Source organism: Carcharodon carcharias, chromosome 15 (genome assembly GCF_017639515.1).
Source record: "Carcharodon carcharias isolate sCarCar2 chromosome 15, sCarCar2.pri, whole genome shotgun sequence".
NCBI classification, from domain to species: domain Eukaryota; kingdom Metazoa; phylum Chordata; class Chondrichthyes; order Lamniformes; family Lamnidae; genus Carcharodon; species Carcharodon carcharias.
In genome coordinates, this window is record NC_054481.1 from 56,551,444 (window position 1) to 56,568,589 (window position 17,146).

The following is a 17,146-nucleotide window of genomic DNA, read 5'->3' on the forward strand; positions in this document are numbered from 1 at the left end:
CAGAGGTGTCTATCGTTGTTCAGTAGGTAGCACTCTCACCTGGGTCAAAATATTGGAGGTTCCAATCACACCCAAGAGACTGAAGCACAATATCTAGCCTGACATTCCAGTGCACATTTAAAATCACCTGCAAGGGGGAATGAGTCATCCTAGATTACTTTTTAGAAAAACACTCAGGAACAGCTGATGCTTCTGAATGACAAAGAACAATTATTCTCAAGGGAATTGCAAACTAATGATTTGTAGGACCATTCATTCATTTAAATATTCTCCCTATCCTTTCACTGCATTATTGGGGGAGCTATCTTTCAACTGAGGCAAAAACCAGGAACCCTCCTGTCTTCTCAGATGGATGTAAAAGATCCTATGGCACTATTCAACGAAGAGCAGGGGAGTTCTTCCTGGTGTCTTGGCCAATATTTATTTGTCAACCAACATCTTTAAAAACAGATTTTCTGGTCATTATCATATTACCATTTGTTCCACCTTGAGTTGTATGTCACTCACCATTGCTAGTGGCATTGACCCTGTCAACTGCAACCTGGCTCCAGGCACCTGGTGCTGCACCACAGTCAATCACGCTGATCCCAGGCCTCAAGATGCTGTGCTTCTCATCAATCTCCAGTAACTTAAATGCACTCCGACAGCGGTAGTTTTGTTGTTGCGCAGATTTCACATATGGGTCCCTCAGTTGCCTTGATAACCACCTCTGTTCAGCTGGTGTTTTTTTTAACTGTTCTGCAGTTGTGTGAAACAGACAGTGCCGGACCTGAGACATCATATTGCCCTGTCTAATAATGGGAAGAATAAAAATATCTTATTATTTTCAAGTATGTTTTGTTTTCTCACTTCAGGGGTCACACTTTTTCCATTTCTCTCCCTAATTCTATCATCTCTCCCTCTGCCTCCCCCTGATAGATTCCACTCAGCAATTGATCAAGTGAAATGTAGAGTGGATGTTGTGGGCAACAACAACTTGCATTTATATACACCTATAACATGGCACCAATAAGGTCAAAGGTAATCAGGGCGCAAAACTCAGTGAAGGATAGGGTGCAGATGATAGTGGTTTAGATGAGTTATAGTTTGTTGGGTACAAAACGTGGGAGACCAGGGAGCAGAATGCAGAAGTAGTGAAGCACAGCCGAGAGTCTCAGCAGCAATGTGGATGGAATAGGGCAGTGGTGGTCGAATTTGCAGGTTCACCACATAGCAACAGTGAGTGGATTTAGATAGTGATTGACTGAATGGAAAGCAATGTCTTTATGTCACCTATTCTAGTCCTACAATCCCCCACAATCTCTGCATTTCTCCAATTCTGGTCTCTTGCACATTCTCGATTTTACTCTCTCAGGCACTGACAGTCATGCCTTCAGCAGATTGACTCCCACCTCACCATCTCTCCCTTTAATGTCCTCCTAAAACCTACTTCTTTGCTCAAGTTTTTCGTATTCTGATCTAATATCTTATGCTGCCCGGTATCAAATTTTGTTTGATAATACCTCCGTGAAGCGCCTTGGGCCGTAAAGGCGCTATGTAAATACGAATTGTTATGAGACTTAAGAGAAATGAAAAGGCAGCGAATGCCAGTTTATTGATTACGCGTTCGATGGGGAGATAAAGCGCTTTAAATAAATAAAGATCACAAACCGGACCTTGACCAGGCAGCGCAGCGCAAAAGTGTTCTCAAAGAACATGAAAACCCCTCCGAATCCAGCTGGAATCCTTCGCCCCGAGCCCCGGCTCCATGAGTCACAACTAACTGTCCCCCAGGAAACAAAACTCTACAAATTTACCAGCCAAGGTGAACTTTGTAAAGAATCTCTCCTGAACCGGCCGCACGGATATTTTCAGTTAAAAAAAAATTAAATTTAAAACGCATTCACTCTGTTTTAAAGTATTGGCGATATAGAAACAAAATCCTTCGCAAAAATGGCCTCCATTCTCTCTCACTTGTTTCCATCCGGTGTGTATAGAGTGTAACTCCCCATTCCACAAGCTCTCATTCGATCCTCATTGTTGGCGCTCGATAAAGCTGGAGAGGCTCTCGAGCTCTCTGACCCATTGCAGCTGGCGGGAGGCGAGCTGTCAATCAACCAACCAAGGTACCTGTCCCGGGCTCTCAAATGTAACTAAACCCCAAACATCCAGGCTTCTAACTATTGCCCAGTGCTCCTGAAATAGGGAACGGCATTTACAGCGATAAGATTACATTATAACAGTGACTGCACTTCAAAAAAGTACTTGTCTGACTAGAAAGCTCTTTGAGATGGCCTGAAATCGTAAGAGGCGCTATATTAATGCGAATTTTTTATTTTATACTCCCATTGCCCTCTTCACACATCTCATTGTCTTCTCAGGAGCGGGAGTTATTTTTGAAGAGTCTATCAGGCTGTGCAATCGCACCACCAGAGTTGGTGATTGCACCAAGGCCTCACTCCCTCCCTATCTTTGTAATCTCCACCAGCCCTACAACCTTCCCAGATCTCTGCAATACTCGAACTCTGGCCTGTTGTTCGTCCCAACTCCCTTAACTCGATCACTGGTGACTATGCCTTCAGCTGGCTTGGCCCTAAGCGATGTAATTCCCTCCCTAAACCTCTCCCAGTCTACCCGTCTCTCCTTTAAGGCGCTGCTTAGAGCCAGACTCCTTAGTCGAGCTTTAGGTCACCTGTCCTAATATCTCCTTATGGGGCTTGGTGTCAATTTTTTTATGATTACATTGCTGTGATGCATTTTGGGAGGATTTACAATGCTATAAATGCAAGTTATTGAATGGTATATCAACACTATTTTACACCCATTTCTTCCTGATTCAGAGCTGCCAGCCATTGAGAAGATACTGTTACAGAAAGATGGTCACCACGAAGTTGTTGACCCTAGTGATGGTCGTGAGGCAACAAAAGATCCTCCTGGGATTGAAGAAACGAGGGTTCGGGGCCGGCCGCTGGAATGGGTTTGGAGGCAAAGTGCAACCCGGAGAAACCATAGAGGAAGGAGCAAAGAGGTAACACTCGTGGAGCTTTTATTAACCAATTTTTCTTTCTCCCTCTTACTGCTGAGAAAGGTGGTTTTGTCTAACTGGGGTACAATTCCAGCCACCCTCTTCAAGCCTAGAATAGTGTGTTGCGTGCTTCACAACCAGAGAGGGCATCACAGACAGCTCAATTGTAATCTAATCCACATATATGCATTTGTTCCAGCAGAGATCTCTGTAGAATGATCAAGAGTGTGGATCCCAGCTGATTCCTCCTTTCTGGTACAGGTGTACTGACCAAATTGTAGTGCCCCTACTCAGATCATAGAATCTTACAGCACAGAAGGAAGCCATTTGGCCTATGTGCTGGCCCTTTGAAGAAACTATCCAATTAGTACCACTTTCTTTACGCTTTCCCCATAACTCTTCATTTCCTTTCCTTTGCAAGTATTTATCCAATTTCTTTTAGAAGGTTAATATTGAACTTGCTCCGACACCCTTTCAGGCAATGCATTCCAGATCTTTGTACCTCACTTCCTAAAACAAAAATTCTTCTCATGTCCTCTGGTTTTTACCAATTATCTTAAAACTGTGACCTCTGGTCACTTACTGTCCTGTCAGTGGAAACAGTTTCTCCCTATCCATTCTTTCAAAACGCCTCACAGTTCTGAATACCTCTATTAAATCTCATCTTAACCTTCTCTGCTGCAAGGAGAACAGCCCTAGTTTGTCCAGTCCCTCCACATAACTGAAGTCGCTCATTCCTAGTACTATTCTAGTAAATCTCTTCTGCACCCTCTCGAAAACATTCTTCCAAAACTGCGATGCCCAGTATTGGTCACAAAACTCTGGCTAGTTCATCACAGACACGAGTTTGAATCCAGAACATTCTGGTCTGGTTTAGTATCATGCTACCTTTCACCACGAGGCATCAAGGGAACTGTTGGCCTTTCTTTGATCTGTATGTCAGTGAATGCAACTCAATGCTGTTCAATGGAATTGAGGTATTGTACTGATCATACATGATCTAATTGAATAGCAGAACAGATACAAGAGGCTGATGGCCTGCTCCTGTTTCCCATGCTTCAGCCATCAGAAATGCTTTTTTGCAACCTCTTTTAAATTTGTCTTTTAAAGTAAAGATAATTCCTTCTTCAGAGAATTATGGGAGGAGAGCAGCCTGACTGTAGACAGCTTGGAAAAAGTCGGAGAGATCAAGTTTGAATTTGTCGGTGAGAGAGAACTACTGGATGTTCACATATTTCATACAGATAGTTACCAAGGGGAACCAGTGGAATCGGAAGGTAAATAAGCATGCTTCAAAAATAATTCATTGACTGAAAGGTGCTGTAGGGTGAAGTAAGCATGTGTTCAAATTCCCACTATAGCCTTGCCCCTCCTTCCTAACTTACCCTGCTATACAACCCTCAGACATCCGCACTCCTCCAATTCTGGCTTCTTGTATCTCACCAATTTTCATCTCTACACCATTGGCAGGCATGCCTTCAGCTACCTAGGCCCTAAATTCCAGAATTCCTTCCCTAAAATTCTGCCTAAAAACTCTTTTTCTATTGGTTACTCATTAAAATCTTTGACCAAGCTTGTAGTCATCTACCCTAATATCTTATGTGGTTCAGTGTCTACTTTTGTCTGATTAGGCACCTGTGAAGCACCTTGGTACTGGTACAGACACTCAACTTTTTATCTTGGCTTTATATTTGCTGTTTTGGATTTGAAAAACACCACTATTCACTGAATTTCAGAGATGCGCCCGCAGTGGTTCGACCTGGACAAGGTTCCGTTTGACAAGATGTGGGCTGATGACATTTTCTGGTTCCCTCTGTTGCTCCAGAAGAAGAAATTCAAGGGTCATTTCAAGTTCAAAGGACATAACACCATCCTAGAATACACACTGCAGGAAGTGGATGAGCTAGAAGCTGACAAAGAGTCCTGATTCTGACAATTTGCATTCTGAAGTACAGGGAAATGGGGGTTGGGGGAGCTTTTAACAAACGTTGAGAAACTGCGGACATACACAGCAGCAAACTGTTACGAATAGCTGTTGCGATTTTCTTTTCAGTGGAAGAATTAAATCCTGTTGATATTTTTATAATTTTGCTCTGGAGGTTTAATACCTGATTTAACCTCGACTAAGCAACTCTACTTGGACTACTGCAGGAGATGTCATCACATCCTCGTGCTTCCAACTGCCCCACTTTCACGCTCCCACCATTAATCACCCAACACATCCATCTTCCTTTCCCATACCAATTAGAGAATCAATTCATTACCTGATTTGATGATCTTTGACTCGTCAGTTTAACTGCTTTTGGTCTACCTGATACTCCAATAATTTTTCATTTATGCCACTCTTGGAATTTAAAGATTAATCACTGCCAAGGCAATCCAGGAGAGTTTACAACCCTGATCCTGGGTCTGTGTCTTGCTGCACTGGAATGCTTCAGCACAGCAATTATAGTATAATCAGGTGGGGTTGATACACACATTGTTCAAGAATGACACCCAATTTTCCAATATTCCCTACCCCACCCCAAGTGATCCATCACATCGTTTGAACAGTAGCAAGAAAATCTCTGCGGTGTATTTGTAAGGTAGCGGAAAATACAAGTGAGTTGGATAGTTTTAAGATGATTTGGGCACAAGTGGCAGCTCATTGTCGAAACGTGATACCTGGGCAACAAATTATGGAGTATGTAGAGATTTGGAGGCTTGTTACTGGATGTTGTTCAGATTCCATATAGATTGAATGATCCATTTGCTGTAATATAAAATGTGGTTTTTCTAGACTGCGATTTGTATTCATGGTCACAAGCAAATTTTTTTATAATACTGATTTTATTTTTTAAAAAGGAGGAAACTCCCAAAGTTTCTCCCAGTGTTTGGAGAGGACAAGTGGAGATATTCTAAGTGTCTCTCTGAAATTGGCCACTAGGTGTTGCAAAAGGGCAGTTATTTGTCAACAATCTTAACTCAAAACCCAATGCCAGCAATCTTTTCCTTTATTCTTAAACCTTGCCAAATCTTTGCACAAGTGCATAAATCTCTTACATTAAACTCTGACTCTTATTCATCCCTTCCTTCTTTCATCACAATGACTTAAGAGCAGGAAATGAGGTGGGTGGCAACATAATTTCATAAAGCCGAGTACAGAAGCCATTTCACTCACCGCAAGCACTGGTTTATTTCCTCAGTATCCTGCATGCCCCCCCTTTTGGGGTGATCTCACCGAGATAACCAGAGTTGGATTCAGGCTCCCAAAAGGTGTTCACATGAAAATAAATAAATTCAACAGGAAGGGAAGGCAAGGAAAGAGAAGTGAGCAGAGGAGGTGGAGGATTAGGCGTGCATACCCTAGCTGAATCATATCTGGAGTCCTGGTCCTTAGAGTGAATGGAGCATACAGGGCAGGAAGGAAAGCAGAAGAGATTGAAGTGTTGACCACACTCTGGATTGAGGGTCAAAACAGCAATTTGTGGAGAGGAAGCAGGGGATGGGGGTTTGCAACAGGAATCTCCCTCCCATCCTGGCCAGGGCATTCCCCAACCCTTAACGCATAGAATAACTGTGCCTCAGACATGCACTCTCAGTTCATGCCCTGTTGATATTGATGGAGACCCGGCTGGTTGGTAAGGGCCATATACTCTCATTGCCATAACTACAGGGGGAATTCTATCTACAATGAAAAGGGAGCAAACCTAGCGTGCTGCTGCAAAGCATAAGGATCAGGAGTTGGAGTAATGCTTGTTGTGGTAGATTAGTTCAAAGACTTGCTGTCCGGGTGGCACAACTGATCTTTTGGAAGAAGTACTGGAAAGCTTTGAGCCTGTGAAACTACAGCCCAACATCAGTGTGTGTCCTCACAACAGATAATTTGAAAGATGTGGGAGTTACAAGGGTTTTGTATGTAAGCACCACCATATTGCACATACATTGGTGACGTTATAATGCCAAAGAGCAGCTCTTATCATCAATTCCAAACTAAATCTTAAACTTTCAGCTCTAATGGGGGTTGCCGGTTACAAAATAAATCAGAATTTCCCCTTCCTTCTTGTCATGTATTAGGAAAATCTGGAAATAAATTCTACTGACCAAATATATTTAAGGATACAAAGATTAAAAGGTCTAGCGATGCCCGACACTGATGGCAGAATCTCTCACCAGGGGCTTCGTTCATTCCACCATTCCATTAAAGGGTTAGAGAGTTGAATTAGAATGAACACCATCCATCTTACTGCATTACATTAGATCTGGAGTGTAATCTCCTTAATTCTAAACATTCTCCTATGTGTACAATTATATTAGACAGCCAGACACAAAGTTCATAGAATGGATGTGCTAGTAATTTGAAAGAGATAGCCAATTAATCCCCCTCCCTGCTCTTTCCCCATAGCCCTGCAAATTTTTCCTTTTAAGTTTTTATCCAATTTCCTCATACATGTTATGTTGAATATGCTTCCTTTTGCGTAGTGTATTCCAGATCATAACCGTGTAAACTCAGCTCCCCTCTGGTTATAAGGATTTTTTCCAGTCAGGGATTAATCTTAACATTCATCCTGCCCAGTAATAAAAAGCCTGTTTCCAGCTGCAATTTAAAGAAGCTTCTCTGTTGCTTGCAGATCAATCACCAAGATATCATAAGCTGTTTGGAACTAAGGCATCAGTTTGGTTGCATCTTACTCCAGCCCTACAACCCTCTAAGACCTCAGAGTTCCTCTAATTATGGCCTCTTGCTTATCCCTGATTTTCATCACATAATTGACAGCCATGCCTTTAGTTACCTAGAGCCTAAGCTCTGAAATTTCCCTCAAACTTAAAACCTACCTCTTCAACCAAGCTTTGGCAATCTGTCCTAATAAAGCTTTATGTACCTCAGGGTCAAATTTTGTTTGGTAACACTCCTGTGAAGCACCATGGGACATTAAGGTACTATATAAATGCAAGTTGCTGTGAATACTTGTGAACATTTGGAAACTGAGGAGCAGTGAGGTAGCATCTATAATTGGCCCCAATGGCCCCCGATGGAAAACTTTCCCAATTTTTGTAGTGAGAAAAGCCACCTGTTCAAGTATCAAATAGACATTTCCATTTCTTCACACTCAATAATCCCTTCTCTGCAACCTTTCCATTTTTCAGGGACTCTGGCTCAAGGTTTCACTGATGACTCAATTTAAAGAGCACACTGCTTGGAGTTAAGATTGGCAGCCAAGCTGTCTACCAGGACCACATCACTCTCAGCCAAAAGCACTTTCCATTTCAGGATCATTCTAAAAGGGAAAGGACAACCTCAGAAACTTATTCCTAAAATAATTAAGCTATTTAAATGCTCCCCTCCCAACCCTTCCATCCTCAAACACCGAACATGACACACTTATGGGTTTCTTCAATTTCAAAGATAAGATAGTGGCTTTGCAGTTTCCATCCATTCACTGCTCCCAGCATCCTATTTTCCCACCTCAATCACCCCAGGGATCGCTGCAATTCTCTTGGTTACGACTCCCATGTCTACTCAATCAATCCTTTCTCCACCCAACTCCCTGACCCACTATACCTTAATGTAAATTCATCCCTTTCTCCTTCAAAAATGCCATCAGCTCTACCTCAGAAAAACTCCCTTTGAACCCACTTATCCTCTCCACTTCACCAGTATTTCCAAGATCCTCCCCTATGTAGGGCACAAAGAAACCTGAGCACCCATTGTGTTGTTCAGTCTAAATACAGTCTTCTAGATAGTTGCATCTGTTCCACAAACTTTATGGAGGATTGTTTTAGTCCTCTCTTGTAATCGGGGCTGTTCTCATTTAGTCAGTTATATTGTTAAAAAAAATTGAATTTCTTAATGAGCAACTGCTTAGAACACAGAAGACATACCATTCCAGAGGTTTACATAATTTATTGTAGACAATTCTTATACACAGTAAATATATATTGCAAACCAATGAGTTTGCTTCATATTCTGTATATAATAATCTGAAACATTTTAATATCAATGTTATTCAGTAAAGTGCATCAAATATTAAACGCCTCCGACTGATCGAGCAGATTGTATAATATCTTACCTTATAAGCATATACCATGTAAATAATCAACACACAACTCTCCAGATTAGCAAGAACCATTTATATTTCAACATCCTTCCCTATAAACATCTTGCATGAAACAATTTCCTGAGCTACCGATTCTCTCCTCCTTTCTTTCCTTCCTCCCCGCCCCCACCAAAATGTCTTCATTGCTTCTTTAAAAAAAACTGACAGTAAAAGAACATGGGGATGAAATCAGTTACAGCTCCCAACCCACAATCAGCCCGATTGGGAGATCAAAGGCTATACATTATAATTTTTCTAAATCACGTTAAAGGAAAGATGTGCATATTGCTCAGAAAAATGTTACTGGGTCTTACCTCTTTTGCAGAGCTAAGTAATCCAATTGATAAATTTTCTTCATTAAATCTGATTATTTCCATCTGAGGTAATTCTCTACAAAGCACACTTATTTAATACAATTCTCCATGTTGCTCCTCTACTTAAAACATCCACTTTTTTTCAGCCATAATGAGAAAACTCATTTGCTGCCTGTGAAGTATTTTTGGGGAGGTTAGGTACAAGGTCAAGAACTCCTTGGTCAGGTATCCAGCCAGTTAATTTGTAGGGTCCCTCGGCCCAAAGCAAGGTATGTTAGCTTCAAACTCTCCAGCTGTTTCAGTTGGAGGTTTCAATTTCTTCAAATACCCAGTTCTGGGACCTCAAGTGAGGCTGGTCAATTTCTAATGCCAATTTAGAAATAATTTCTACTATGAACTAAATTTACATTCAAACCCTGTCTGGAGAATGGGACATAAGTCATGTAGGCAAACTGCAATAAACTTAAATCAAGGAGTCAGAGATGAAACAGCAATTGGGAGCACCCAGTCCCCAGGAAGACAAAGACTTAAGACCATTGTAGAGTCTTACATTGGAATTTCCTGATTAACAGGGACTGCATACAGTGACGTCACTATTCCCAGCCAGAAGAGAGATGATTGGGTAATTCCCATCAATCACGCCTGAAGATTACATTGAAAATGAATCAAATTGATTTTACAAACAATTTGTATTCTGTAACTATCCTCCATTCACTGCATTTTGCTGGAGAGATTACCTTGCTTTTACCAGGAGACGGTCGTTGCAGTTTTAGTCATGGGTCATTTGTTACAATTCATAAATTCTTCAAATAACCTCTGTAGACTCCGCTCAATGAATATGCTTTGCTATAAAAATCAAATGTTTGCTGTGAGCTCTGCCTCACCTCCAACTCTGACTGGTATCAATCAGCACTCTCATTAATAGACTTTGTCGCAAATAAAACAGATATTTCAACTGAACGTTTTAAAGCACATTTGGGTGAGGGGATAGGGGCATCTCCCTATCTCAGGGCTTGGCAAGCTCATTTATATTCAAGGAAAAATATAAGTAAAGACTCCTCTCTGATATTCCATTCCATGCACCTCCTGCCAGCTTCCTCAAAAGTAGAATGTTTAGTCCTTACTCAGAGCAGCCATTGATTTGGTGACAAAAGGACCACTTCGTACAATCTCAAAGGCATCCTGCCACCACTGTGTGGAAATACACAAATAAAACATGAAAAGTCAGCATTCCAGGCTCCTTCATAAATCAAGAAATGGCAAAGTATAAAAAAAAATTAATTTTAGTAATTCCTGAAGGACCTTTCTGTGGCTTAATGCTCAGCGCATCAATAATTCTCTTACCCATGCCAAGTTAGTCAGCAATACAATCAGGCAATGAAAGCTGCTTAAAAGGTATCAGCAGGACAGCTCTTCCCTAGTCAGTAACAGAGAAACATTCACTGGGTTTTTTTGGTCTCCTGTGTAAAAAGACTTGCATTTGTAGAAACCTTTGATGACTGCAGGATATCCCAAAGTGCTTTACAAGCAAAGTTTTTTAAGTATGGTCACTGCTGTGTTAGTAATGTAGCAGCCAAACTGAACACAGCAAGCTCCCACAAATAGCAATGAAATAATGACCTGATCACCGGTTTATTTTTTTAAATAATGATGCTGATTAAGAAATAAATATTGGCCAGAACTACCCTGCTCTTCCTCAAAATGTAGCGCAAGGGGATTTTTAGCAGAAGTTAATAACAGGATATTGATACAGTGCAACGAAAGAGATATGGAGTTTCCCCGTTTGTAAAATTTTAAAAATCCAGCAGGAACACGTTGCCTTTGACTGCATATCACCCATTTTAAAATAGGCTGCTGGAAAGAACTACATTAGTACAGGACTGAGGAGTTTTCAGCCAGCAAATAGGCAAGATTACCAGAGCCTGAAAGACCATCATTAAAGTCACTGGAGAAACATTTGTGCTGGGCACTTGTATCAATTGATGGTTGAGAGCTAAATTGTTTAACTGTTAAACCTTTTGTTTAGGATTAGCGAACTCATAAAAGGAGCCCAATGACTACTTCTGTGCTGCCTCTCTCAAATTCTTGCCGAGAGTGAGTAGGCCAGCTATTACCCAAATCAAGGATGAGGGGGAGGGAAATTCAGGAACTAAGTGTGGGAGGGAGAGAACAAAATGAAACCCACACACCGACGTTCTGGATGGCAGAAAAGCTGATTACTTTGTGGTTGGAATAAGCATCATGTTGCATGTATTTCTCTGGTGTATTACACCATGGAAAAGGTGATATCCTTCTACGAACTGGAGGCATTTCAAAACAACAATCCCAATGAGTTTCAGTCCTTCGACACTCATTTTACAAGCGTTAGTTGTTAGGGAGGGCAAGAGGTTGAGGGGAAAAAGTAAAAACCAAATTTCTGTAACGCCTCTCAAAAGCTTAGGATATCAGAAAGCACTTCACAGTCAAAGAGATACTCTCTGAAGTGTAATCACTGCTGTGTTGTAGGAAATTTGGTTACAATCCAACATGCTCAAAACTTGGATAAGTAAATGAAAAGGATGCTGGAAAAAACTTCCACAGGAAGTTTCAAAATGGATATTATTTCTCCCAACCTTCATTGACAGGGTTTAAGGTAAGATTCAAATACTTTGTGAAAATACAGGATTCTAGTGTATTCTTACTGTGAACGCTAAAACCAGTAGCCATAATAATTACTGGGTGTATATAAATAATGAAGGCCTGTGTCTCCAAATTTTGTGACAAAGACACTTGCCTCCTAATCTACTGCAAATTTAGAGAGTTGATTAACTTTTCCCCTCAAATTGAGGGAAATTTGGATTTCACAGGCTTAACCTGATTCTAAACCAGTTCACGATAAAGTACAATAAATGTATTTTCCACAAAATCAACCTGCAATCCTACCCAAGGGTCCTTCATCAACACTCACCCCCAACACCCAGAGGTTGATTTCACCATTTTGACCTCACATTACTGTTAAAAAACCCTGGGAACTTGAGCAACAGCTATAAAACAGAACAAAAAACACACAAGGTAGAGGGAGTTTACGGCATGGCATCTGTTTCTGTTTGTACAAGGTCCTGGAGTTCAAGGGACATTGATAATCTACATGAAAATGTCTCATGATTTAGGTGACCCCCATCGAGTTAGTAGTTTGTAAAGAGTTCTATCAATGTGCTACATTGTAGATAACATAGCCCCTGTCAGTTATTGCATTCAAATGGTCACAATACAGTGATCTGTGGAGACTGCATAACATTTCAGGTGAATCCATTCTGGATTTGGTCTAAAAGGTCTATATTCAAAAAGGTTATTTTCCTTTTTAAAAATGCTGACAAATCTGTTTTTCCAACGCTTGCTATTCTCATATTTATACACCCAGATATGCCCATTTTAAAAATCCTTCAAATTATTTCAGATTTTTAAAAAATAATAAGCGAATAGCTTTCTGTGAGGAATCAGCCAATTCCTAACAAAAATCCTCAAAACCTTAAAAAAAGGATTGTAGTTCCATGTATAAATTGGATTTTCCCATTGTGCTTTCAGAACAGCACTTCAGCTCCTCTCCAGAACCCTCAGAGGTGTAAAAGTATTTCAGATATGCGACTGTTCAAAAGCTGAGCTTCCAGTCCACAACACTGAAGTGAAAATCAATATACAGTTTCAAAAAACAAAAAAAGCTATAATTCCAATTTGCAAGGGGCATTGTACAATATATATATCTGCAGCCAACAATTTGACCTTCTACACAACAGAACCTTCATGCAGTTGGAGGAGGGAAGAAATTAAGCTGAATTCACACCACAACTACATTCTAACAAGACATGATTTTGCTCACAAACAAGATTACAGACTTGGTTTTGCTTTGCACCTTCAAAAAATTCTTTAGACATGTGCAGTTGGAGTGTTAATGCAATGGAAAGTTCCAATCAAAACAATTAAGTGCATTCACACCAAAATCAGTACGAGTATACATCGGGCACAATTGCCAATACATCTTTAAATCCATGTTGGCTTAGAGTCCAAGTGAACATTCTAGGCTGCAGAGATTGCAGTTGGGAGCAAGATCTGCAAATCCTAAACAGTCCATTTTTAAACCAGACTCCCATTAGGTTCAAGTAAACCAAAAGTGAATAGTTTATCTAATCAGATCCTTCAGCTTTATTTACTGATTTGAGAAGAGAATGAAATAGAATATATTGTTCAAAAGCAAGCAATGGGACTAGTTCTGACTCACCACAGCCCCAAGAATCAAACTCTTGATTGCCCCAGCAGGTCTATCAAAGTACCACCTGGACCCTCCTTGTTGCTGCCAACCCCCCAGGATTAGAACCACATCTCAAGAGGTCTTCGCAATTAACCAGCAGCGCTATTCAAGCAGGTGAAACAAGGGAAGAATAATGTAATTTCTTCCAGCAGCGTTAGAAGTAACATTCAATTACATAATCATTGCTTATTGATTGATAGCCTGCACACAGTTATCAGGAAGTTAGAATAAAGCACCTCAGGGTAATCTGGATCCTAGCTACATTTCTGAGAGGGGTAAGTTCTGCCAGAGCTGTTTCCCATCCCCACCGAGGCACTGTGAATATTTTAAGGACAACTCTAAATATTTTCTTAAACTTAGACAATTTCCCAATTACTTCAATGTAGTCATGCTCCAATTACATCAAACATCAGCCATAAATCCACACAATGACAATTAACAAAGGGAAAAGAGACTCAATTCAATGGTCCAATATCTCTGCTTAAGCAGCAGCACCTAGTCCAACTCAAATGGGTTGGCTTTTCAATCACTTAACTTTGTGTCGCTGTGGTTTAGTAACCAATTTTAAACCATACTCTGGATAACATCCTTTAGTAAGAAAGGAATCTGGAATGTTTCATGGAAAAGGTAAGAAAAAACTTAATTGTCCATCAAAAACGCAGGAACATCTCAATTCACAGTGGGGAAAAAGGAGGTTGGGCTCTGCCAATTTCCTGGAGACAGAGGGGGTGATGGCATTCCATTGGGCAGAAGGCCTCCCAGCTTTGGTTTCAAGTCATTCCACACTGCACTCATCTAAGCAGGGAAAAAAAAACACATACAAATCACAAGCCAGTAACTACTAATTCAACCAGTAGTTTAAAATAGCATTTAAGGAGATTCCAAGCTGCTGCAATATTTCCTAATACTAAATGTTATGGTGAAATTAAAACCTTCAGGGCCACCAACCATTAGATCTATTGAGGGAACTGGCAAGCATTAGCAAAGATATGTAGAAAGGATCGGACTCAGCGGTGATACCTCATACAGTTGAGCAGCCAAACGTTCTTAGGCTTGTGCTTGAATGGACATATGGGCCAGGTACCAGAGGGCAGGTAGCACATACACAACCGCGAGGGGACACAAGTCCTTAGCAAGGATAGGAGAAGAAATAACAAGAAAATACATTAGCCACTACTGCAGGTCCAGCCATACCTCTCGGTGCCCTTGGATCTGGGAATCAATGAAGGCAGTCAGCACATGGGAGGTGATATGCAGGTAGGTGTGGATAAGTTGAGTCTCCTGGTGTAGGCAAAACATTGAGAAATAGTTCCGGAGCTCCATGGTCAGGATTGTATTTTCTTGCTGAAATTAGGTCATAGTTGAAGGCAATATTAGTGGAAAAAGAACAGAGACTACAAAAGTGCCTGGAGGTAACATTCTACCTGCCCCAACTCAACAGAATTTACCAGCAATTTATTGCCATTCTGATGGGAGGTCACAACCTTTATGACATCTCAAACTCCAGACTATTTTTAAAATATAGCCTTAATGACAGCCACTGCTCCACAGAAAGATTAGAAATGGGAGTTGGGAGGCACAGGGGGAAAATGACAGGAGGGACAGAAAGATTATCACACATTGTGCCTTATCTTCCACCAACCCATCACCACTCCCTCCCCCGCCCAACCCATTACTGAAGGATTAGTCTGAAGAGCCTTATCCTGCTGAGTTCTTCCAATATTTCCTAAATAGTCAAACACCTCCCTTAATTGTCTCAATTTAATTTGTTCTTTCCCAGGACCTCAAAACTCCACATCATGCACCTGCCCCAGCTTCCACCCACAATCACTTTTTCAATAGACCTACATTGGCTCCCTGTCCAGAAATTCCTCAATTTTAAAATTTTTTATCCTTGTGTACAAAACCTTCCGTGGCCTTGTCTCTCCCTATCTCAGTAACCTCCTCTAGCCCTAAAAGTCTCCCGAGATCTTAGCAATCCTCCAATTCTTGCACATCCTTGATTTTAATCATTCCACCTTTGGCAGATGTGCCTTCAGCTGCAAAGGCCCTAAAGCGCAAGACTCCCTCCTTAAACCTCTCTGCTGTTCATGCTCTCTTTTCTTATAAGATGCTCTTTAATACCTACCTCTATCTGAAAAGCAGCTTATGTGGCCAGCTGTCAAACTTCGTTTGATTAAGCTCCTATGGAACAACTTGGGACACTTTGCGATGCTAACGGCACCATATAAATGCAAGTTGTTGTCGTTTGAAAACCCCAACTCAACATCATTCAACCACCAATATGGATTTACTTTCTTTGAGGAGCCCTGTACTTATGGACCTCAACAACATGACAAGAGCTGCTTATGACCATTCTCTTGATGTCAAGGGCAGGCTTGGTATCAGAATTCTTCTGTGTTCCAATTGCTTCATATTACACACCTTCCATACTCACAACACTAGCACTCAGTGCAATCATTAAATCTTCAACTCATTCCCATAACTCAGTTTCTCTTCATCGAACCAACACCTCCTCATTTTTGTTGGGGGTCCACTCTTAATCCAAGAGCCAGCTAAAACTCATTGGGTTCCCACATGAAGAAAAGGCAATTTTGGCAAAGCAATGGAAGGCTACACTAAACTTGATCAGACTAGTCTACAACAGCAAACATGAAAATGAAGTAGAGCACCTGCACAATTCGTGACTCCAGTTGCTCCACAGAAATCTGCTCCTTGTTCTGCACAGTTACACTCATCATCTGCCGTTTCATGGAGCTGTATTTCTGCAACGCTCGTTGGTGCTCATGAAGGACACCTTTCTCATGACGCTCGCACAAATCCTGAAAGCAAGAGGTCCAAATACAGGCAATTCAACTTTAATTTAGGAGATTGAAGTAACCTCAAATGAATAATACATTCCCACAACTGACCAAAAATGAAACAATATCCATTTTGTCTTGTCCTGCAGATACATCATCAGCTCCCTCCTATTGCCAGTTGGTCAGATGGGTTACCAATGCTGGCCAGAGTACTGGAATAGGGAATTCTCAGCAGTCAGTAGGCCAGAGCACTGGAATGGGGAACTGTCAACAGTCAGTAGGCCAGGCCAGCCTTCATGCTTGGAATAGCATGCAGCACTATGGCTAAACTAAATTAAAAATAAATTCTTAAATCACAGGGTTAATCCAATCATCAAAACTTGAAGGGTTATATCTGAAAGAAAAACCCATCTCCATTTCTGCATGTTGACTGACCCATTAGGAATGCAGCTCAGACATGCTTCAAACGTAATTCACAGTAGTAACACTGACCTTGTAGGACTGCAATAAATCCAGGAAAAGGTTGAGTTTTTCCACCACTTCCTCTTCTTCTCGCTTACCCTGTTCAAGGCATGGAATCAAACTTAGAAACTGTGCAACAAGTTTCTATACTCCAATTAAAGTTCATTTGTCCCTTCTTCTGTGTCTCTGATCCACTCATCACC

The 17,146-nt window shown here is 41.1% G+C and overlaps 2 protein-coding genes across 4 annotated transcripts in view; one reads left to right on the forward strand and one right to left on the reverse strand.

Moving 5' to 3' along the window:
* snx8a (sorting nexin 8a) overlaps positions 1-17,146 on the reverse strand; it is a 49,008-nt gene that overhangs the window by 19,504 nt on the left and 12,358 nt on the right. The window contains exons 8-11 of one of the 2 annotated variants that reach the window (XR_005945272.1): positions 16,974-17,042; positions 16,353-16,502; positions 14,875-15,024; positions 508-791 (exon numbers count right to left, since the gene is read on the reverse strand). Coding sequence is in view for 1 of the 2 variants with exons in the window: in XM_041206008.1 (XP_041061942.1) it covers positions 14,875-15,024; positions 16,353-16,502; positions 16,974-17,042 (369 nt within the window). In the remaining variant the exon portion in view is untranslated. The remainder of the gene's footprint in view (positions 1-507; positions 792-14,874; positions 15,025-16,352; positions 16,503-16,973; positions 17,043-17,146) is intronic. The other variant, XM_041206008.1, reaches the window with a different exon arrangement.
* nudt1 (nudix (nucleoside diphosphate linked moiety X)-type motif 1) lies at positions 1,127-5,790 on the forward strand. Of its 2 annotated transcripts, none has more exons than XM_041206010.1 (4): positions 1,127-1,218; positions 2,820-3,007; positions 4,136-4,281; positions 4,741-5,790. In XM_041206010.1, exons 2-4 carry the CDS (start codon positions 2,856-2,858, stop codon positions 4,929-4,931), a joined length of 489 nt encoding a protein of 162 aa, XP_041061944.1. In that variant the 5' UTR covers positions 1,127-1,218; positions 2,820-2,855; the 3' UTR covers positions 4,932-5,790. The 2 variants fall into 2 exon arrangements, with proteins under 2 accessions (XP_041061944.1, XP_041061943.1); XM_041206009.1 differs by lacking the exon at positions 1,127-1,218 and adding an exon at positions 1,945-2,105.

Coding starts and splice junctions, on each gene's coding strand:
- nudt1 (XM_041206010.1), top strand. CDS start 2,856: ATGGTCACCACGAAGTTGTTGACCCTAGTGATGGTCGTGAGGCAACAA. Junction 3,008..4,135: donor ATAGAGGAAGGAGCAAAGAG/GTAACACTCGTG, acceptor TTCCTTCTTCAG/AGAATTATGGGAGGAGAGCA. Junction 4,282..4,740: donor GGAACCAGTGGAATCGGAAG/GTAAATAAGCAT, acceptor ACTGAATTTCAG/AGATGCGCCCGCAGTGGTTC.